The 25004-nt window shown below is 35.7% G+C and overlaps 1 protein-coding gene across 1 annotated transcript; it reads right to left on the reverse strand.

Annotated features, from left to right (window-relative positions):
* Positions 1–5653: 5653 nt before the first annotated feature.
* On the reverse strand, positions 5654–23000 carry LOC110032666. The gene is given in 3 exon segments (XM_020736367.1): positions 5654–6082; positions 7356–7784; positions 22230–23000. Coding segments are annotated over 3 exon segments (1077 nt in total). The 5' UTR covers positions 22732–23000; the 3' UTR covers positions 5654–5936.
* Positions 23001–25004: the final 2004 nt, after the last annotated feature.

A 25004-nucleotide genomic window follows, 5' to 3' on the forward strand; every position in this document is an offset into this window, starting at 1 on the left:
AAAAAAAAAATTAAAAGTAGATTTAACTAGAATTTAAGCTAAACAAGTTAAACTTCCGGATTCAATAAATTCGGATTAATAACAAATTTTTTTTTGGTTAATAATCCATTAGTTTAATGAATAATTAATTATTGATTAGCTTAATTAGGAATTCAAATTAAAGTAAAGTTAATGAGATTTAATAAATAGTTTCAATCATAATAATGAAATAATTAAATTTTAATTGCGTTTATGCATTCCAATAAATTTACTAGATATTTATATCTTGAGAGCAGTTATCAAATAATTTTACATGATTAGTTTTTGAGATTTAGTCTTTTCAGAATTTATTGAATCCTCATTTATAGGTGCACATATAAAAATATGTCCACACGAATCTCAAGGTAGACGAACGGCTTAAGAAGAAGATGCAGCCGATTAAATATAGCCTTCAACGATTAGTTTGTTTTTCTGAATATTTGCAAAAGAAAAGTCTTGTTCAAACGACGGCATAAGGCGCCAGGAAAAGCTTCATCAGAGCAGTGATTAGCCTTCAGAACGATTGACGACGAGCATTCTTTTGGACTAGATATTGATCGAGTCAAAGTTTATTAGATGATCGACAACCCTAATTGATCACATCGTTCCCCAGTTTTCTTATATGCAAATAACTCTATAATTACCAAAAAAATCTCCCTAAAAAGTTAATGATGAATGTGCTAATATGTACTTTTATAATGCTGAGACCTAGACCTATAAATCTATAAATATGGGTCACATGTCATGAATAAGACTCTTTTTACTATTTCATACTGCTCTCTCTCTCTCCCCCGAATCACTTCCGAGCAAAACGTTCTATTCCTTGGGTGTGTTTTCCGAACACTTTTGGATTCAACGTCCTTTAAGATGTGGCGAGCGTGGAAAAATGTCATCAAGAACAAGAGGAGTCCAACAACAACAGCAGGGAGGGTCCAGTCAGAGGAACATAGGATAAGTAGCCTGCATCCGGGAGTTTATGGAAGAATTCGTTCCACAAAGCCTGCAATATTTGATAACTCAGATCACCAACCAAATGTCAGAACAATTCACAGAAATACTTGGGATTAGCAGCGGCCCAATTCCAAGAGAATAGCCAGCACAATAAGGAACACTCAACCCCCGCCTCGCCCCCCAAATCCAAGTGGAACCACCAGCCAACAATGGAAGGAGGGTAATCCACCTGCAGTAAAAACTTGACGACGATCCATACCAAGACAGCGTCGAATCCGCCACCGTGGAGGAGAGGAAATGAATATTGCAGACAAAGGCAGTAAAAAATGTCTTCTTCTTACAAATCTTCGGAGTTCAACCTCCGAAGAAGTTCAAGATGTTGGTCTTAGAGACGTATAAAGGATGGTCGGATCCCAAGGACCACCTCGCATCGTTTGAATTGTCCATATGCCTGTTGAAAATTTTTTATGCCCTTAAGTGTAAATGTTTCTTCACGATCTTTGGATCAATCGCATTAAGGTGATTTGATGAATTGCCCGTGGTAGTAATCACCTGTTTTGCAGAGTTTGAAAAACTCTGTCTATCACAGTTTGCCAATACCCTGAGGCCTAAGAAAAACGCCTGATTCTGGTGGCAACTGATGCAAGGAGCCAACAAGAGCATGCAGTCATTTATCGCATGCTTCCAGAGTGAATTGTTAGACGTCAGGGGCTTGAAGCCCAACATGTCCTAGGTTGCGCCAACACAAGGAGTGAGCTCGAATAGGTTTCATTTCGATCTCAAACTCGCAGAGCCATAGAGCTTGGTTAAGCTGTTGGAAATGACTTACAAATATATCTTCCCCTATGAGAAAGACACTGAGCTTGCCGAACAGAGACACCATAAGAGACCGTCACAAGACAACAAAGGACAACTTAGACAAAGTGCACGACCGTCCAACCACCCCCACTACGAGGATCACCCTAACAATCACTCCATCTAGCGTCATAAGGATCAGAGGCGGCAGACCAAGTCCCAGAACCATCAATCATCATACCGTCTTGAACACCCCGGTATAATCCCTGGGTCCCCCACAAAATCCCGCTCAGGGGGTCCAACGCATAAATAATGGACATCATCGTGGATAAGGAGTTCTTCAGGAAAGCAACGTAGATGAGAGCTAGAGCTTTTTTTTTATAGCAGAAAATATTGTAAGTACCAGAGAGATCACATAGACGATACAGAAGAATGTAAACACCTGCAACAGTATTATTGACGAGCTGATAAAGGAAGGGAAGTTAAAAGAATTTGTCACCCCTATAGCTGTGACCCAAAGGCAGGGAAGAGGACAAGTGGGAAGCAAATGGGGGAACTCAACTTCTCAACCTTTGCCCCAAAACCCAAGGGCCATCCGCCTATTTATTTCACCGACGAGGATCTTCCCCCAAAGGGAAATCCATATAACGACGTTATTGCAATAATGATGATAATCAACAATTAACAAGTAGGAAGCATTCTCATTGATATAGGGAGTTATGTGAATGTACTTTCAAACAAGTATTCTATAAAGTGAGCCTCATTGCCGATCAGATGACCGCACCGGTCGGTCCGCCGTATGTATTCTCAGGTGGAAAGAAGGAAGTGTTGGGAGTGGTCAAGCTTCCGGTAAGTTGGGGAGAAAATGTGAAACAATTTACGCTCATAAAAGATTTCCTCGTGGTGGATCCACCCCCGATGTATAACATTATATTCAACCAACTGGTGGTGAAAAGTTTCAGAGCTGTGGTCTCTACTTAATGTGTCGCCGTTAAATTTTCTGAAGATGGATAAATTATTGCTGTCAGGGGTAACCTAGAGCAATCTTGAGTCTTCTACTTGTGAGCTATAAGCAACGTAGAGCATGGTCCCTGGACATCCAAAACGCAAGGGAAGGTGGCCTCAAGTCCAACGTGACTGATTGAAGGAGAACTAGGTAGATGTTTTTTTTATAAGTGAAGCTTTTGATACATGTCACAGGGAGTTGTTGATCTAAACCCTCTAAGAGAATCAAGATGTTTTTGCATGGATGACTGTTGAGATGTTGGGTGTGTCTACCGACACTGCATGCCACAAATTGAATGTCTGTCCATCGGCTAGACCCATGAAGCAGAAGATCAGAAGTTCAGTCATCACATTGTCTGATCCCATCCGAGAGGAAGTATAAAAGCTGGAGGAGGTGGGGGTACATTCGGGAAGTGCAATACCCCACCTACGTCTCCAATGTGGTGATGGTGCAGAAGGCCATCGAAAAGTAGAGGATGTGTGTGTACTTCACCAACCTGAATGCTTGCTCAAAAGACTCTTACCTTCTACCAAAGATTGATGCTCTAGTGGATTCGGCGGCCGAACGCGCAGTCTTAAGTTTCCTCAACGCATTCTCCGGGTACCATCAGATAAAGTGCACCTAACTGATGCAAAAAAACTGCTTTTATTAGTTATGAGAGAGTTTTTGTTACAATGTAATGCCCTTCAGTTTTAAAAATGTAGGGGAAATTTACCAACGCCTTATAAATGTAATTTTCGCTAATCAAAAAGGAAGGAACATTGATGTGTATGTCAGTAATGTACTAGTGAAGAGTCGGTCGGTCGAAAAACACATTGAGGATCTAAAAAAAAAAGACTTTCTAACACTTTAAAAGTAACATGAATCCAAACCCTCTAAAGTGCACCTTTGGGGCCACGACAGACAAATTCTTGGGATATTTGCTAGCCCCTTAAGGCATCAAGTCTAACCCGTAAAAGATTCAAGTACTCCTCGATATGTTCCCCCTAAAAATACTAAGGAAATTCATAAACTGATCGATCAGATCGTAGGTTTGAGCATTTTCTTCAAAGTTCTTAGAAAAGCCAAATGCTTCGAAGGAACACCGAAATGCGAAGAGGCCTTCAAGAGCCTCAAGCAGTTCCTAGCCTCTCCTCCCCTTCTTCAGAGTTTGAAACTGAACGAAAAGCTTTATCTTTACCTCGTGGTCAGCCCCAAAACTATTAGTTCGGTTTTAGTCGGAGAAGAACTTGGAAAGCAGCACCTGATGTACTACACCAGCAGGTTCCTTAAAGGAGCTGAACTCGAGTATCCAATAATGGAAAAATTGACTTTTGCCTTAGTCATTTCAGCACGGAGGCTGCAACCATATTTTCCGGTACTCCTAATAAAAGTTTTCACAAATCACACATTAAAATATGTTCTCACCAGGCATTCTGGTTGACTACTGGAAGTGGTTGTGGAACTAAGCGAGTTGGTCGTCTCCTATATCCCCCAGACAATAATAAAGGCACAAGTTGTTGCGAATTTCCTTGCAGATTTCTCCGAGCCGAGAGGGACAAACGATGATATGGCGATCGACAGATCGAAAGATCGACCTGGACCCTGTTCACCGATTGGGCCAGTTAGGTGTTGGACTAGAGTTTTCTTGTGTAGCCCCGCAGAGGAAAATGTGTATCACTCATTTGAAGTAAAATTTCCTTTGAATAACAACCATGCAGAATATGAAGATTTTATTTAAGCACTTCGCCTAGCCTCGGAGATGGGAGCCCTCCACGTAATGGTAAATGTTGATTCCCAACTCATAGCGAACTAGATCAATGGAGAATTTGAAACCATGGACGAGACTATGACGAAGTACCTAGGAAAGGTGAAAACAGAGATTGATCGTTTACCGACTTCAAAATCGAACATGTTCGAAGGGAAGAAAAACAGGTCACCAACCTTATATCCCAAAGTCTTCATCTAGTAGAAGGACTATCTAGAAGTCGGTCGACCCTCGATCGAAGAACCACTAGCAATGAAGATACATCAGGAGGAGAAGAAAAGATTGATGAGCTCATACATTCGATACCTATGCACGGGGAGATCGACAAAATGACTGGTCGCATAAGATTCAAATATAAGGCTGTCAATACCTACTAGTAGAAGGAAAACTCTTCAAGAAGTCGGCCCAGTCTGATTATATATAAATAACTTTGTAATTATATAAAAAAAAAGTTTCTTATGAAAAGTTACTAATATGCATTTTTTTAATGTTGAGACTTAAACCTATAAATAAGGGTCTATGCCATGAATAAGACTCTTTTTATTGCTACCAGCGATCCCACCCATCACTTCCAAGGAGAACATTCTATTCCTTGGGCATGTAAGATTTAGTATATCTTTATAACTTCAATCCAAGAAATTGTCAAATTAAACAACACTTTTAACCTCATAATCATATAAAAATATTTTCAAGAAATAATATTTTTCACTTTATAAAAAATAAAAAATAATATTAATATTATTTTTGATATGATGTTAAACATTTGACTGTGACATAAATAAACAGTGAACCTTAAATGTTACACAAATAAACACATAAGAATTGTGTGGTATTTATATAAATTTCCAGTCATAATATTTAAAGCTACATATCATCTTCCTCCTCTACTTGCAGTCATGGCTAAGAGTTTCACAGCAACTTCATACCACAAGCCAAGTCTTTGTTGGTGCTATTCTGGGATCTGCTTGCTGCTCAATTTGGCTCTGGATCTGGCATTTACTAAAGCTTCGTGCATTCGACTCGTCGATTGGGGTTCGAGCAACTTTGCTTCTTGGCGCTGCATCTTATTATGCTACCTTACTATTCTACGCCATCCATCAATGGAGAAAATATTACATGCGTTCACTATATGTACCGTAAATGATGCAGATACAGGGAAGGTTCCATGCATTATTATTATATTTTTTTTTTTCGGCACATTACTACAACTTATATATCAAGGATCAGAGTGAGCTCAAAAATTATATTAAAACCATGGAAACTATACATAATATACCATAAGATGGTCATTTATTTGGCAAAGCTTTTAGGCTTTTGCGTATACATTTTGTATGATTAGCAGGTAAAATAATTCTGCTGAGAAAATTTCATTATTGCAAATATACCACCATGGTATTTGGCCTTCTTGGATCGAGTTTTTTAGTCTTCATTCGAAGCGGGTGGGTTTGAAGAAGGTAGATAGGACCAAGCAATGGCGGCGGAGGCGAGGGTCACGACAACGCCAATCGAACACCAGAACCATTTTTGTCTCTTGTTCCTTTGTTGACGGCGACGCCGCGCCTTCTCTGCAATAAGAAATAGTTGTCATAAACATAAGGAATACAAAATGGCCAACAACATATTGTTTTTAAGTTAGGGGCATTTACTTACATACCACCCAATTCCTATCAATTTACATATCTAAAACTTGTACTTCTTTACATTTATCATAACTCGAATCTAAAACATCTCTCCTAAGATTAGCTAGTTCATTTTTAATGTGATCAAACCATCTAAGACGACTCTCTTTAATCTTGGTTTGCCACTGGAGCTACACCAACCCTTTTCAAAAAAATATTCATTTCGCATTTTGTCTCCAAGTGTAAACTCACATTTTATCTCCAAGTGTAAAGCCACTCATCAACCTAAGCATTCTCATCTCACAAACACTTTACTTAGTTTTATGCTTTTCTTTTATAGGTCAACATTATACGTTATAAAGCATTGCAGGGTTCACCAACATATAAAATTTTTCTTTTATAAGAGATACTTTTTTATCACACAATAAGTCCGATATATCTAAAACACTCCCTCCTTGTTTAATTATTTGATCACCCATTTTTACAATCCAACCACCAGACTACTACCACTAAAATTATATTCCATAGATTTAGTTTTATATCTACTCAAACGAACCTCTTTAGATTCTAAAGTTGACCTCCATAATTCAAGTTTTCCCTAAACTCTTTCTCTAATCTTATCCACAAGAAAGATATCATCAGCGGCTATATATATATATATATATATATTAAATTTTAATTCTTATAAAGAGAAGACTTATATTCCAAGGGTGGGCAATTGCCCACCTCGAATATAATCTGATTCCGCCCATGTAGATAACTTTTTAAAAATTAAAATATTGTTACTTTTGATGTGATGAAAGATTTAGGCCATATACACGTAAAGAAGAAATTTCAGGCGCTATACATGTAAATGTAAATGAATTCGGAGGGTGTCTATGTAACTACCCCATTCCTATTTCTAACCTTTAGTTCAGTACTACGGTTAAAGGAAATAAGTTGTGATATGGATCATGAAGAATTTAAATAGGGAGAATAAAATTATAATGTATTTATATATCTGACCTCCAAAATTTAATTTTTTACATGCATGCCACACCAATGCATCAAAAGATGTATTTTACTTTCAAAAAGTAAAAATGACAGTATTTTTTAGGTGATATGAAAGATTTGAATGGCATGAATATAAAAAAAACAAAGCTTGGGTGCTAGATATGCAAATACATAGAAACTGGATGGTCTGTCTGTAAAACTGGGAAAAAAAGTTCAGATTACTCACCAACAGCCTCCTGGTTTCTTTGAGACATCTCTTTGTTCGTAGCTTCGTAATATCGAAGCCTATCCATGATCCTTGCAATCTCGAAGTTCTTCGCCTCGATTCGAGGTTCCATCTCCATCTCCATCACAGCTCTGGCAGAGCCCCTCGCGATGGAAGCAGACACAACCCTTGCCACGACAATTTGTTAGCTCAAGTCCTCTGCTGGATCAACAATGGCTTCTGCTTCCATGGATTTGGGAAGATCAGGAAGAACGAATCCAACAGCCGATAGATGTCGGCGGAGATTTCTCCACTTGATCTGCAGGTCCTCAACAGCTTCTTCTGCTTGCTTCCTTTTCTCAATTTCCATGAGTAAATTCAGCCGCATTTCACGAATTTCGTCTTCAGTCTTCCTATAAGAAGATCTTGAGCCACCATCACTTGATATCTCTACAAAACGATATTGGTTTTCAATGAGGAAAGATGATTTTTTGGGGAAATTTACATACATACTACACAATTCTTATGTATTTACATATCTAGAATGAACTAAAAGAATGCAAGCTTTAACTAAAAGAAATTCATGTAAGCTCATACCACTCAATTCTTACGTATTCACATATCTAATGCCTAAACTTTAGTTTTTCCATACATGTCACCTTATCCAAGCATGAAAAGATGTATTTCCACCTTTTAAAAGTTATAGTAACATTTTTGATATGATATGAAAGATTTGGGCGGTATAAAAGTAAAAAAAGCAAAGATATGTAAATACATAGGAATTGGGTGGTATGCATGTAAATACCCCTTTATTTATTTATTTTATTTAATTAACAGTAGCTATCTATATATTCTTCAGACTAAAGGCTATCACAAAGGAAACTATATATCCTCGATCACCTTCAGCTGACAGACAGCATGCAAACTTGTCTGCAACTTTCAAACCTGTCTCTCAAAAACAAATTTTATCACCTTGATCTTCAGAAACAATAAACTAAAACCTAAACCCCCTGCCTTCCTGATTATGTCTGTATGATTAATTAATGGGAAATTTACATACATGCCACAAAATTCTTATGTATTTACATATCTAACATCCAAATTTTGGTTTTTAAACTTACAACACTTTGGTTTCATAAATCTATGCACGAAAAAGCTGTATTTCACTTTTAGAAAGATAGTTTTGGTAGTATTTCTGATAAGATGTTAAAGATTTGAGAGGTATGCATGTAAATATTAATGTTTAGGTGTTAGATATGTAAATACAGGAGAGCTGTGTGGTAATGTATGTAAAAGTCTTAATTAATACAGAGAACAGTTGCAATGTAACCATAAAGATACACTTCACAATAAGAAATCAAACCAAACCTTCATAATTTCCTAAAAATATTCTACAAAGCAGGAATAAGGTTGCAGAAAATATTCTGTTTGTATATGATTAACAAGCACGATCTCCTCTGATAATCTAAAAGCCAAGAGAAATAATAATGCAAGATGCTCAGGATTGGGGTTTTTATGATGCAATTAATATCATGCAAAATATACTTTTTATGCAAAAGAAAACTTAGAATTAAGACTTATTACGAAATCAAAGAGTCGCTTTGCACCTGATCCACACTAAAAAGAATCACAAAACTAGCTTTCACTCATAATATTAAAATTGAAAAGAGAAAAAATTATATTCAAACCAAGAGTTATGAATTACATTAACCATTACTTAATAGACTTTACATAACATAAATTAGTAGATAATATTGGCAAATGATTAATGTCACTTTAGTACGAGATATATCTCAATGTAATTTTGAATTCCCCAAAAAAAACAAACAAAAGATAAATATTTAAACTTTTCAAAAACAAAACCATAATGTCCTAAAATACCATCCAAACGTAACCACCACCACCACAACAACAATAAGTCTTTATCTCACTAAGTGAGGTCAGCAACATGAATCCTCTTCATCTATTGTGTCTTATTGACTGTCATGTTTTTTATTTAATTCTAATAAATTAAGATTAGTTTTTATACAACATGCCCAAGTTTTTAAGTCTAGCTCTACCTTTCTTAACATAAGTCAAATTTAAAACATTTACTCTCCTAACTGGATCATCAGATGGTGGACGTTTAATGTGACCAAACCATCTGAAGATAACTCTCCCTAATCTTGTTTGCCATTGAGGTACACTAATGCTTTATCGAATACAACCGTTTCGCATTTTGTCTCTAGATGTCAAGCCATTCATCCACCTAAGCATTCTCATCTCCATGCCCAAGTTTTTAAGTCTAGCTCTACCTTTCTTAACATAAGTCAAATTTAAAACATTTACTCTCCTAACTGGATCATCAGATGGTGGACGTTTAATGTGACCAAACCATCTGAAGATAACTCTCCCTAATCTTGTTTGCCATTGAGGTACACTAATGCTTTATCGAATACAACCGTTTCGCATTTTGTCTCTAGATGTCAAGCCATTCATCCACCTAAGCATTCTCATCTCAACAACACTTAGTTTTATACTTCTCTTTTAAAGGCCAACATTTTGCAAATGTCATGATGTTTTCGACAAAAAAATTTCGTTGATTATCGACTACCTAACGCAACAACCAAAAAGAAACCGTTGCATTGAAATAGTACCACACATTCGATAAGCAATGAGTTCCAAGATTTAAATACATATAAGGTCAAAAATCACTCAGAACCGTAAAGTCAAAGGCATGCATGAGTTTCTTCCCTCGTAAATTTTCCAATTTATATATTTTCTCGCCTTAATAAATTTTCCAAACTCCACTAAATAATAATAAGCGCCGAAAACCAATGGATCACTCAATGCAACTATGCATGTACTTCTCCATTACACAAGAAAGAAAATTAAACCACCCTTTAGAAACAGACCACTCAATTCCTGTGTAAATACATAGGAACTGAGTGGTATGTATGCAAATATTCCAAAAAAAAAATAATGATCTTCACATGACACTCGAATCATAATTGGTTCTCTAATGTTTTTCATCAAATCTGGATCCTTTTTGCCAACTTCAAATAAAAAAAAAATCTAGATTCACTTTTTGCAGGCAGTACAATGAACTTTGGAGAGAGAAAATAATAAATTTTATGGCCAAAAATATTCCAAAAAAAAAAATAATGACCTTCACATGACACTCGAATCATAATTGGTTCTCTAATGTTTTTCATCAAATCTGGATCCTTTTTGCCAACTTCAAATAATAAAAAAAAATCTAGATTCACTTTTTGCAAGCAGTACAATGAACTTTGGAGAGAGAAAAGAATAAATTTTAAGGCCAATTAGTGAAATGTCAATATTGGATCAATTAGAAAGAAATTTTAAGTATTTGGATTGTTCTCCAAGAGTTACTATTCTGTTATTGAAATTTTCTTAGAATTGAACCTATTCTCTCAAAATCTAAGAAGTTACTTGATCGGATTGTCACAATATTGAGAAAGCTATTGAGCAAGATGACAAATAGAAAATAGAGCTTTGATTAAAGTTGACAATTTAAATTGACGGTTTAAGAAGCCTTTCACTCTTCATAAATGTTCATTCTAGTAATTTTCAAATTTTCCTCTCCACCATTGATAATTCCTTCAAATTTTCCCATTTTGAGAAGCCGAATATGGAAGTGGATGATCATTTATTCTCAACACATATGAGGCCATCAAAGCTTCTCCTTGATGAGAATTAATTATCACAAGCTAGTTGAAATTGATTAAGAATGAAAAAAAAATGTCTTGCACAACAATCATTTAGAGATTTTTGCAGACTCTATATTGTTTATAGATTTTCATAGATCATCTCTCCACTCCTATATATGAAAAGTCAATAGTTGCTACGCAATATTTTCAAATGTTTTGATTTCTTGTTTTACAGACAATAAGAAAAAGCAGAAAATAATGAAATCTCCAATGAATGTTTTTTTTAAGCATTCTATCATTCTTTGTTCTCTTAAACATTTTAGATATCAGATTCATTACGACGGATTGTTAAATAGTTGATAATTTAGATAGGTTATCTTCTTAATAGACTATATTGATATTGTTCTTATTAATCGATAATTCTCGTAGACAGATAATACTAGAGTTGTTTTAACTTAGGAATCAAATTTTCTAGATTTAGAGACTTGTGACAAAGCGAAAAAAGGCTTTATGATAAATTGAAATAAAAAAATATATATCGGCACCAAAGGTCAAAGATTAAACGGTAAATAATGGGGATTCTTTTCTTTTGATTTATGGGGATGACAAGTTTTTTTCACAAAAAGATTGTCAATGGTGGATTCAACAGAAGCTTCATCCACACTTTCCTTAATGAATCAAAGATTTTTTTAAGGGAAAAAAAAAGTTATTCCTAGTTTTACTGCTTTAACTAATGTTTAATAACATCTTGCAACTACATTTAGCTCAATCACTAATAGACTTATCCCCTATAAGTTACTCAGAGAACTTCAAGGGTTTTAGACCTATTAGCCTTTTGAACGGTGCATTCAAGATCTTGGGCCTATTAGCCTTTTGAACGGTGCATTCAAGATCTTGAGCAAGACTCTATTCAAGAGACTTAAAAGTTTTTAAGCCAGCACTTTTTGATGTCACTCAAGATGGCCAAATGATAAATAGAAGTACTATAAATTGTATTATGGCTAATCATGAATTTATTTATTTCATCTTTTTTGAGGAAACGAGCGCTTTTTATATTTAAGTTTTATTTTGAAGGCTTTTAACTATAGTGATTAAAGCTCCTTGATTTCCATTCTCTAGCACAAACTTTTTCCTCTTAGACTCATCTGCCAATTTAATTTCTCGAGCTCCATTCAAATGTTAAAAAAGGTTTTATTGGAGAAATTTCATTTCCTTTATTCTTTGTCATATAACGACAAATGTCAAACATAAAATGCTCATAAATATTAACATCATTAGTTGGATTAACAAATGATTGTATTAACAAATGATAGTATTAACTAATGCTCATAAATATTGACATTATTAATTGGATTAACAAATGATTGTATTGATAAGGCCTCAAAGCCTATTAATAGTTGTAAATTAATTGATGATACTCTTCTCTTATGCAGAGTTAATAATGTGCAAGTTAATGACTGTGAACTTATTCTTCAATTTTTAATAAAGTTTCTTCTCATAGGGTACGTTTGAGGCAGCTTATTTGATGCGGTGGCGTTTTGAAAACGCATCTGGCCTGTTTGGGTAAACTGCGTTTCGGCAGCTTATACGTTTTCAAAACCCTGAAAACAGCATTTTCACACCGCACCTATCTAGGCGCAGTGACAACTTTCTAGCAGCGGTCTGGCTTTTTCAAAAAAATTAAAAAATTGTAATAGCCACGGCACCTAGCTTATCAGCAGAATATTTTTAATCAGTTTATCAGCAGATTATTCAATAAGCTGCAGCTGCCCCAAACAGACCCTTAGTGTGATGACTTTCAGAAAGCTGCAGTCTGAATTTTTGAAAATAAAATAAATTTACGTTTTCAAAACCCTGAAAACAGCATTTTCACACCGCACCTATCTAGGCGCAGTGACAACTTTCTGGCAGCAGTCTGGCTTTTTCAAAAAAATTAAAAAATTATAATAGCCACGACACCTAGCTTATCAGCAGAATATTTTTAATCAGTTTATCAGCAGATTATTCAATAAGCTGCAGCTGCCCCAAACAAACCCTTAATGTCTCCCTAATTTATCTTGGGAGAAACTTGAAACAAGCTATCTTAACAGTATTTTGGTAGTCTAATAGAATCATTACACTTTAAGTATTTTGGTATTCCCTTTAGATATGACTTTTTTGAAATATAATCATTCAAATTGTCCGGATGGAAGGGCAGATTCCTTTATGGAGAAGAAAGACTGAAACTATTATATGCTCTTCCATTATACTATTTCTCTTTCTTTTGAATTCCTTCACACCTAAAAGCATAAAAACTTACTCCATCATGAAATATACCTTTTAGAAGGATATTGTTGAAGATAGAGGGATTCACCTTCTTAAACCAAAGGATTTTGTTTTAGCGTGCCAAATTGGTATTTAAAAATAATTAATTTTGATTTTTTATTCAGCATGAAAAATTATTACAGACAAATATTTCAAAGCTAAAAACCAAATTAGCTTTTGGAGGAAGAATTTTTGAATTGTTATAGCTTCATTATAGAGATTCGGAAAACAACTCAATTCCAAATCATAACATTTTGGAAAGACAAAAATAATAGCTTTATTATATTTAGAAACATAAAAAACAGGCTTCTTATCAACCCATTATCTATTAATTCAATAATATTTTTGGATGATTTAGATTCAAGTTTGAAAAATCTTAACTCAATTGTTGACTTATAACCGGGTGATACACTGGAATAAGTTCATTCCTAAAGAATGACAAGGATCTTTTATACTCTCTTTTTTATCCTATTACTAATAAATCTTCTAGCAACTATCCTAATTAGATTTAGGTTCTCAATAAAGGGAGCTTCAAGGTGAAATCCTTTTACTATTCCTCGCTAATTGTGGAATAAATACTACTAGTTATATGTGAATTTGTAAATTTGTTTCTCCTCTTAAAGTCATTGATTTTGCTAGGATGCTTTTCCTTGAGAGTTTTGAGCAAATATTTTTGTTCTAAGTTGAATTTGGTTTATTCTAAAACTTGTTGCATTTAAAATATCATCATTTTAAAATAATTAACATAATTTCCTCAATTGCAGTGTTATTCACTATATGTGGATAAGATTTAACCAAATATTTAGAATCGAAATAATAATATATTGCACCACGTCCATCTTCACTCCTATGAGGGAAGAGTCCATCTTTATCTCATACTCTTCCCTCCTCACAAGCTAAAGAAGATTGGCTAGAGAAGCTTAGCTTGGAGTTAACATTTAAATGCTTCACTACTCTATGTGTGGAGTTATCTTGATCCATTGGACTATCGATTATCATCCTTACAATGGTGCTCACTCGCAATCAAAATGCAAAAGTGGTCACTGTCTACTCCACAACCCATATATAAGTTAGATAGGTTTGGCATCCAACTTATTTCTTCACAACCTATATGTGGGAAGTTGGCTTGGCCTATCACATACAGACGATAGACAGACCATCTCTATTATTATCCACATTTCCTTGTCTTTCCCTTAGACTAAAGAAAAATGCTCAAGTGCTTTGCTTGCAATCCAAAAGTATGGAGTCACTGCTAATTGTTTTGCAATAAATATGTGCGGAGTTAGCTCGATTTGTTGTGTTAAATGGACAACTTCTAATGTCAAATTTCAACATGCAAAGAGTCACCTAATATTGATTGGGTAGCCTGGTCGGGATCTTGGATACAAAAAATCCAGAGTATTGGCTAACGCCCGATAGATTTCTGAAATTAAAAAAAAAAGAAAAAAAAACCAACATCGGTTGGGTAATCCGGTCGTACCTAGGATATTGGCCTAGTACCGATTTAGGATACCAAAAACCCTCATATGCTAGTTGTAGCCCAATAGAGATCTAGAATACCTAACACTTAGTGCTAGCTATGACCCATTCAGGATCAAGGATAGCAATAACCCACACAATTAGTAAAGTATTTACACATTTTCTCATGATCACATCCTTTAGGATGTCGTGAGACATAATTTGAAATGTCCTTAATGATAGTAGTACCCTAATCTCCCCACATTTTATTATGAGTCAATCAACGCCAATATGTGTGACTTAACATATCAATTGGTGATCTATTTACTAAAATCTCTTTGGGCACTATGAGATCTCCTAACATATTATCCCATGCCTCCTTAACACTCGATATGAATTCAGCTAACCTACTTGGTGGAACTAGTAACATTTTAGTGTTCATCTCAAAATCCTAGTATCATTAAGTCAAAAAGAGAATCTAAAAAACCATCCTAGGACCAAAAACATCTTCCCTTTGAACATAGGTTAGATTGCCCAAAGACCGAGAATACTCCTACTTGATTTACACTTTAAAATAGAAACTTAAACTCCATCTACGTAAACCTAACCGTTGATAGGATGAGCAAGAACCTATTAGAGTATTCCCTAAGTTGATCCTTTTTCTTATTCATTATCTCTTCCAATTAGTTTTCCAGGATTCATATCCTTCTTAATACCCTCGCAACAACTTGATCTGAGAAACTAGTCTCATATAGCATGATTCATATCCTTCTTAATTCCCTCGCAACAACTTGATCTGAGAAACTAGTCTCATATACTAGATTAAGGTCTCTTGCCGCAACAACCTTTAATGATTGGCTATTAGCCGAAAACCCTTAATGTGAAGTTGACCCTCTTGGTAGCATATTCTAATAACACATAAGTTAAACACCCTCCTAGAGGAGTCTCTTGTATGTCTCTTGTAGATGCAGCTTATCTAGAGAGACATCATACCCTCGATGGCCACTTGATGGCTTGTACTAAGAAATTAATATATTTTTTAGCATTTCTCTAGAATTCGCCACTTCTCAATGACTTCTTTGTAACTTGATCATAGGAACTCACCTCGCATTTGACAAGTTGTTCCAATGAAACATTGGTTGATTACCATTCATAGGAAGACACTTTTTTCTGGAACTTCTCCCAAGAGCAGTATACTCTTAGTACCTTGTGACTTGCCTTGAGAAACTAATACCACAACCAAGTAGTCTCAACTCTCTCAACACCCTTCGTGGTGGCTTATCCTAAAAAATTGATATCTCAAAGGCCTGGGAAGTTGCATTCCTATTCATAATTTCTTGATAGCATTATCATTATGCTCAACACTTTCATATGACATGTACCGCTATGCCTCGACAACTCACCCCAAAAAGTTACAACCTTATACCTTCAAGCACCTTCCTGGTGGCTTGTACCAACAAGCTAGCATCTCGACAACTCATCCCAATATAGTACAATCCTCTAGGCATCCTCCACAAGAGAAAAATGAAAACCATAACCTCCTGAGAAATTAGTGTCTTGGTAGCACGTTAAAGAAGTCGTCATTACTTGGTTGTGTTTAGTCGACCCCTCCACTCCCCCCTCACCTCCATCCTCCCCCACCCCCCCAAAACTCATCTTAGCAAGTTTACTTGTTATTGAAAGCCACTCCTATGAGTTTGGCTTTTGTCACTCTCTGATGAGGTATGCGCCTTCCGATCGTAATTATCTAAGTACTAGCACTAAAGTATTTGTATTTATTTTTTTACCCTTTCCAATTAAGTTTGGAGAACCAAAGTAAGCCCATTTCTCGAATTTGAAAAAAAAAAGATCAAATTGCATTGGTTAACAAATCCCACCCAACTCAAGGAAGATTTCCTCTGTAGCACTATATTTGAAAATTTTGTTTAGAAGGTTGTCACTTGTTGCTAGCCTAACTCCAACTCCTTTCACTAAAAACCTTAAAATGGGGATTTAAATGCCTTGCCTCAACACTTAAGAGGTTAGATAAACGTATTAATAAATCCTTTTCAAGCTACTACTAAGTTAATGAGTTAGAGAGTTGGCAGCATACCATAGTTGGCTCAAAATCGGAAAAAAATAGTGTGTAACTCATAACATGACTAGTCCTGAGAGGTTAAAAACCACTGCATTAGACACGCCTCCAACAATTGAGGTTAACGCATAGGGTTAAACAAGCTAAAACTAAACCACCCTAGCAGATTTTTAGGATCTTTTTTCCCTTCCAGTTGGCGCTTTCTTGCAAACAAGCAACAATCCAATAGTCGTATTCTCACTAAAGTGTTTGTTTATAACATCCAAATAACATTTTAGAACAAAAGACTTCTAGTCCTTGTGCATCCTTAAAATCACACAACAAGTATGAGGTTTGTTCCCCTCTCTATTTCTTCTAAAATTGCATCTCACAAACCTTCTCAACCTTAATCAAGCTATTTACTTGACGAACCTCCCTCATTCATTCAACATATACTAGAGAACTAAAGGGACTAAAAAAATTAATTGACTACAGCTCAATGAGACAACCAAATGAAGTTGTTAGTAGGGCTGTCAAAACGGCTCATTGTTTGTGAAAAGTTCGTGTTCGATTCATACGCTAAGCAATATATATATATATAGATAATTAACGAGTAATATCTTTAAATAATTAATTTTCTACAATGCTACAAAAATTTATAATCAATTAAAACTATTAATTAAAAATAGAATAAAAATTATTAATTTATGTTTAATGATGTTTTAATATAAATTAAAAAATTTAAATTTCACCCCTAACCTTAACATCCTACAGCTGTGTGATTAGGATTGTTAAAACGGATCTTTGTTCGCGAATAGCTCGTGTTCAGCTAGCTAAGCAAACAAGCCGAACAAGAACAAATTTTGTGTTCGAAATATAAACGAGTCAAGCATGAGCAGTGATATTTTTTAACGAGTCAAACACGAGCTGAGCCAGGGCTCACTCATGTTCGGCTTGTTACACCCCTAGCTGTTAGAACTCCTTGTTTATGTTATCTTATATACACAGTCATTCAATCCTTCATCATTGTCAGCTCCTTCTCAATTCTAGGACTATGAACCTCAAAATCTTTGGAGGAGGGTTCTTGGGCAGTGAATCCTAAAATACTTGAATAAAGCCTAATATGTGTGTGGGTTGGGCAACTCGTCAAGCATCATTAGGTTTGTTGATGGAACCCAATCAAACATGGTTCGACTTGCCACCTTATGTGCAAATCGAGCCAATTGCAAGCAGGAACCACATAGAGACCTTCCTATCAAATAGATCTCTCCCCCTATAAAACGATAATGGTCCACTACTTTTTTGGGTCGTGTTGAGATCGAATCAAAGGATTTAAAATTAAATTTAACCTTATGTGTGTATGACAGAACTCCATGATATGCACAGGATAATTAAATGCCTAAATTATTGACATGATGTTTTCATTCGAGAGCTCAAATTAAATTGAATGCATAAATTCTAGACCAAATTCAGCCTAATATAGACCCTCCAGAGCATTTTAAGCCCTAAATACATGATTGAATTCTTCTTTCCTAGGTGATAAAAAAAATAGTAAACTTACAAAATTTAGTAAATGATGTTGGTCGGAAGTAAAAGAAAATCAAAGAATTCCTCTTATCAGAATTTCAATAACTTCCTTCAACCAAAGTTTTTTTATCTAAAGCACTTAACACCCTTCAACCAAAGTTTTTCAAAGAATTCTTCTTTCCAAGGTGATAAAAAAAAAAATAGTAAACTTACAAAATTTAGTAAATGATGTTGGTCGGAAGTAAAAGAAAATTAAAGAATTCCTATTATCAGAATTTTAATAACTTCCGTCAACAAAAGTTTTTTAATCTAAAGCACTTAACACCCTTAACTACACGTTTGAATTTGAATATTCTAATTTGGGAAAATTGTAATACCTACATTGTTGCATGTTGCATACCATGCACAAAGGTATAGACACTTGTACATAAGCACCCCTCTTGAATTTTTATTACAAATTTTTAGGTTCAGCACATGTATTAACAATTCTAGAACAAGCATTTAAGAATTTTATGCATAAGCACACCATAATAATTGTTGTATTTGTAATATAATATAATTTTTTAATGTAGTGTATTGTGTTGTGCCCTACATGAGCAAAGCCCCACAGAGTGATGGCTTTGAAACCTAAGCAGGTGAAGATCCTGCAATGTATATTGCTTTCCTCATTTCACCTGGATGCATACCCTCACATCTATCTTTCAAGAATTAACTAAAGATTTCTTATTTACTTTTGCTACTTTCCATCTACATAACTGCTCTACATTATAGTTGCTTAGTGTCTTCTACAATGATAATAGGCTCAAAAGTAATCTTATAACTAAAATTCATTCAACTTAAAACCAATTTAATTTTCAAGATTAGAAAATTATACCATCTCTCCTTGATAATCTTTTAAAATCAAATTAAATCCCCCTAAGCGTTGCTAGATATCATTGGCAGACATGAAAATGGCTCAAATTAGGATAAAAAATCAAACAAAAACATTATAATTATGTCCTTGAATGCATATGAGTTACAAGTCCTAATTGTTAATCAGTTTCCTTATAACATGCAAGCCTACGGTCATCACCCAAAAATTTCCCAATGCTAGTTAATGGTATTCATGGCATAGGAAAGGTACAAAACTATTCATCAATCCTTGTAACTCTTGAAAGATAATGTTGCAAGCTTCATGGTATGCGTCTTCCATATTTAGTGGAAGAAATATTGAACATATTCCATTGGTCCTTAAGGGCCTAGAATTCAATATTTTAGAGGCATTTTTTAGTTCAATATGTCTTGCTCTCGCTAGTTATTGTAAAGTGATAATCAACAACCTCACGTTAGTGATTAAAAAATATACACATGGTGGTTATTGTAAGTTCAATCTAAATGTTCTTCTCATTAATCATTTAGGACTTCTAAGCACTACCTCCCTTTTTGATCTTTGGAATGATTAGTCATAGGTACTAGTAGTTACCACCTTTAGGAATCTCCCTCAAAAAGAATCAAGGGCTCAATTTATTCGCTCCCATATTAGAAACATCAATCTCAAACAACACTAACATATTAAGTATTTGCACCCTTTTTTCTACAACTCTTTCAGTTGCAATCCATTAAGATAACTTTGATGATCAAGATGCATCAGATATTCCAAAATCCTTATCCTAACACATATTCTTTGTACAACACTCTGAGTTCTAAATTTATGGGATTTCCTTATGATTTAGATTCACCCAAAGTAATAGACTATAAGGCCATCGCACTTTTTATCAGTAATACTGCTAGGGGTAGCTCACTTAATTACCCCCCTATTATGAAGTTGTAAGATCAATTTTCCTCGATGTTCTTATTTAAGGCTTACCATTTAGTACCTCCATATTATAATTTTAACCCTTGACCATTCATCCATGGTAGTGTCCCTTCATCTATATCCATATCAAGATGTCATCGAGCCAAGAGGAGTCGAGCACACCATAGATTATACTAGATTTGGTAATACTAAAAGCTATCATGTTAATTTGAGCTCAAGAACTTTTAATATATGTTTGTACTTGATTTAAATTTTTAACCAAGCTTGGCTTATAATTGACTCTCTTTAATTAAACAAATAAATACTTGAACAAGCTACTAAATAAGCTAAAAAAATGAACGAGTAATTGACTTTTTATATTAACATAAAATTTACAATTTTAAATAAACAAATACAACAACAACAACAAAGTCTTAATCCCACTATGTGAGGTCGGCTACATGAATCATTTTTCTCCATTGCATCCTATTTAGTGTCATATTTTCATTTAGTTCTAGTAAATTAAGATCATTTTTTATACAATAAGCCCAAGTCTTCCTAGTTCTACCTCTGTCTTTCTTAACACAAGTCGAATCTAAAATATCTACTCTGCTAATCGGATCATCAGATGCTCGACGTTTAATGTGACCAAACCATCTAAGACGACTTCTCTACTTTTGTCTGTCACAGGAGCTACACAACCCCTATCACAGATATATTCATTTCACATTTTGTCTCTAAGTGTAAAGTCACTCATCCACCTAATCATTCTCATCTCGGCAACACTTAACTTAATATTATGATTCTCTTTTAAAGGCCAACATTCAGCACCATAGAGCATTGCAGGTTTCACCACTGTCTTATAAAATTTTCCTTTCAGTCTAAGCGGTACTTTTCTATCATACAAAAGGCCCGAAGCATTCCTCCACTTCAACCAACCAAATTGAATTCTACTATTAACATCCCCATCTATATCACCATTACTTTGCACAACAGACCCAATATATCTAAATCGTTCACACCTTTTATTATTTTGATCACCCAAAGTCACACTTTTGTTACTAGAACTACTACTACTAAAATTACATTCCATGTATTCAGTTTTAGTTCTACTTAAATGAAGGTCTTTAGACTCCAATGTAGACCTCCATAATTCAAGTTTTTTCTGGGCTTTTTCTCTTGTTTTATCCACGAGAAGAATATCATCAGCAAAAAGCATACACCAAGGTACATCCTCTTGTAGATGTCCAGTAAGACCATCCATAACTAAAGCAAAAAGATATGGGCTTAAAGTCGATCTGATCCCTGTTGTAAACAATTTTAAATAAGCAAATGATTCAATAAATTCGGCATTGGTGCTAACTACTTGACATAAATTAAACAATGTCAATGAAAAAATAATAATAAATAAGTAACAGACAATTTGTCTTGAAATCATAAAACATAAATAAATACTAGAAAATTTGCTTATGAAAATGGTGAAATCGTAAAATAGTACAAAAATTAATATAAGAATTTATTAATAATACATTAATTAATTCAAAAAAATCAAAAAGCTTTAAAATAAATATATATATTACCGTTAATTAAATTATTAAGTTCTATTTAACCAAAATTAATTAAACAATATATGAGCTATATAGAGCTTAATAGCAAGCCTTGAACAAGTTAGTTGTTGCCAACGAACAAGGTTGTCCATAAACATAAATAAGTAAATCATATTATGCACAAGCTTGATTCATTGAGAGTCCAAGTTTTTAAATAGAGTTCAAGCATGCTTAATTACAAACTAGAGCAAGTGTCAATCGAGCCAAATTTGAAGTATTCATCAAAAAGCCCTATATCAACCACTATCCTAAAATCCTCGAGGAATTTTACTCCAAAAATAATGTAAGGACTCTACCATTTAGGAAAAATATTTGGGATATATATTTAATCTATTTGCTTTGATTCATGAATTGGGGATTTCCTTCTGCCCTTCGGTGCTCTTTCAAGCAAACATTGTTGTACTAAAACTCAATTCTAATTTCACCATTAATCTGAGACTATTCACCATTCTTATAAGTAAATTCAAACCTAACCTAAAATCAATCAAAAACACAATCAAATGACAGAAAATTACTTACCATCACATGCATCATAGAACTCCCCCATCTCAGTTCCCAGCTTTCGCAGTCCCTCAGCTGCAGAGCCATCCTCCCCATCCAAACTACTAGCCGAGCTCATGGAATCCAGAAAATCAAGTATATCCTCTGTTTCCTCATTTACAGCAATCGCATTTCCTGAATTATTCTCTTCAACAGAGACAATCGGCGAAGATCCCAAATTCGCATCCAAATCAATTTCTCTTGCTTCATCTTTGGAAGCTATCTCCTTCTCAGCTTCCAATGGAGGTGGCGGCCTCAGTAGGCGAGGTCCTCGTCGCTTGTGGTTGACAATGTAGGGCGACGGTGGAAAGGAGGAAGGGGTGTCCGAAAGGGGAAGAGGGGTCACCGCCGGCGTGGCGTAGAGCGCTGGCGAGGCGAAAATCGGTCGAGAGTTCGCCGGCCTCGGTTCCAGTTGCGGCTTAGGGTTTCGCGAGGTTGGTTCCAGGAGCCGATCGAGCGATAACGCCGTCAACGTGGGCATCCTCGCAACTTAGCTTCGTCTCCAATTCAAAACTGGAGCACCAAAGAATCGTTCAGATTACAGATGATGAAGACAAATCAAACGCATCCCAAAGAAATCCCAACTTTTTACGGATTTTAACCTCGATTAGGGCTACGAACGCAGAAAATATAAAGGTTCTATGATCGTAGACGAAGGGAAGAAAGAGGTCGGAATCGATTGGCGGCGAAAAGTTTGGAATTTGGGAAACCCTAGCTGGTCCTTGGCCACTTAATATGTATTAATTTAAATAATTCGCGTAATTTTCATGGTCCTCAAAGTTGTTAAACTATTCAAATTACAGAACGCGAACACCCACCATTCGTCAATAGATGCAATGCAGGGTGATGTGGGTGCAAAAATGACAAAGCTGGACCGAGCAGGTGTTTGGTCAATGGAACGACGCGTGTCATAGCGTGGGAAACTCCCGCTTTCTAATAATCCCCAAATATGATTTATTTATGATACGGAACATGCCCACGTGTCTTTGTAAATGATACATCCCCAATAAATTTGTATCATCCACTATGAATTTCGAGCCATAAAATCATGCAATGAAAATATGACAAGCATAATGTCCCAAATAATTTTCATCAAAAAATTTTCATACACATGTAGAAGGAAGCAAAAGTTATCGGAACGTGCAACATAGTGCAAACAAACATAAAAAATTATGACTCAAAGTGAGTGATCGATCAGATCAGGAAAGCCGATCAAATTGAAAAGAATAGATGATTGAGTGGGTGGTTGATTGAACCGAAAGAATAGGGTGGTCGGATTGGGACGCCCGAACAAACCCAAATGATCGGACTTTCGAGCCGAGGCGGCGATCATACCGAAAGCATGGAATGATCGAATCAGGATGGTCGATCGAACCCAAGTCATCAGACGTGTGATTGAAGAGAAGTGCTCATGTAATCAAAATGCAATTATGCAAAAGTTGACAAATGAGCATGCAAGCCATATAATCCAATTTGTTCGATGACATATCGAACTCTTCCTACCGACCTCACATAGGATCTAGGGTCAATTGATTGAGAGGTGTACCAACGTCATATTGTGCGAGGCAACATGACGCCCACCTCTGTTTACCTGGCATAAAGCGAAGAGTTTCTCACGATGAGAACTCTCTGCGACCGAGAGGGGGAAGATCAAAGAAATGACTTCATCCTCTCGATGTTGGCTTTAAATGTCTATCCAAATAAAACCATCGAAACAAACAGCGGAATCAGTACAATCGCGTCTTTCATTGGATTTTGGATCTGAGGCTTTGAGGGGAAATCACCCTATTCATGTGGATAAAATCAACGAAAGCTCCTTAACATAATGGTTTTTTCTAAGCACAAAAATCTTAGGCCTAAAATCTCCATCACAGACCTAAGGTACTTGTTAGGAGTAGTGTTGAACGGAGAGTGCTGGACGGAGAGAAGAAAAGTTGGGTTTTTTCAGATCTCTATGGTGCCTTACTAGCTAGCTCTATTGGCGAAGGTTCATTAACGAAGGTGGTGATTTTGGGCAAAATGAAGGGAGTGGAGGTAGAGCTTGGGGAGAGGAGCTCATAGTTGTAGAGGGGAGCTTGGGAGTTGCCGGCGATAGGGTTAGGTTGATGAGAGTTGTGCTAATAGAAACATCGGCAGTCGATGGAGGAGTGAGCCCGCAAGGGCTATGGTTCCGAAAAATGGGAAGGATGTGTGAGCTCCATGAGAAGAGTACGTCAATGAGGCGAGACTGTCGGTGAGGCGAGGCTGTCGGTGAGACGAGACTGATCGGCGAGGGGATTTGGCTGAAAGGCAGGTTTCGCTGAGGAACTATTAGCGATTGAGGGGGCTCAGTGAAAAAGAAAAAAATATACATAATGTTTTTTTTTTTAATTTATTTTCTTCAAGCTCTTTTTAGGATATGCATTGATTTATGTGCAATTTGCTCCTGCTCGGAACCACATCAATATGGTTTTTTAGGTAAATTTGACATTCTGAATGCACTCATATAGTCTGTTTTGTTGTATGGGGTCATCTTGAAAACTTCATCGACGATTGAGCCAATTTAAATATGATTCGCTTGTGCTGTGGAGAATGAGGTCTATTTGTCTGATCGAAGTCGCCCGACTGACCAAATGATGACTAACATTCGTCTAAGCAAAAACCAAAGTCTAGTAGAATAAACCTGACCACGTGCCCCTCAACACGTATCTAAGAGTCTCAAACGGATGTCTCAAGCGACGAGAAATATATACATGAAGCATGACCCCGATGCGC

This window comes from Phalaenopsis equestris, unplaced genomic scaffold (assembly GCF_001263595.1).
Source record: "Phalaenopsis equestris unplaced genomic scaffold, ASM126359v1 Scaffold000998, whole genome shotgun sequence".
In the NCBI taxonomy this organism is placed as follows: Eukaryota; Viridiplantae; Streptophyta; class Magnoliopsida; order Asparagales; family Orchidaceae; genus Phalaenopsis; species Phalaenopsis equestris.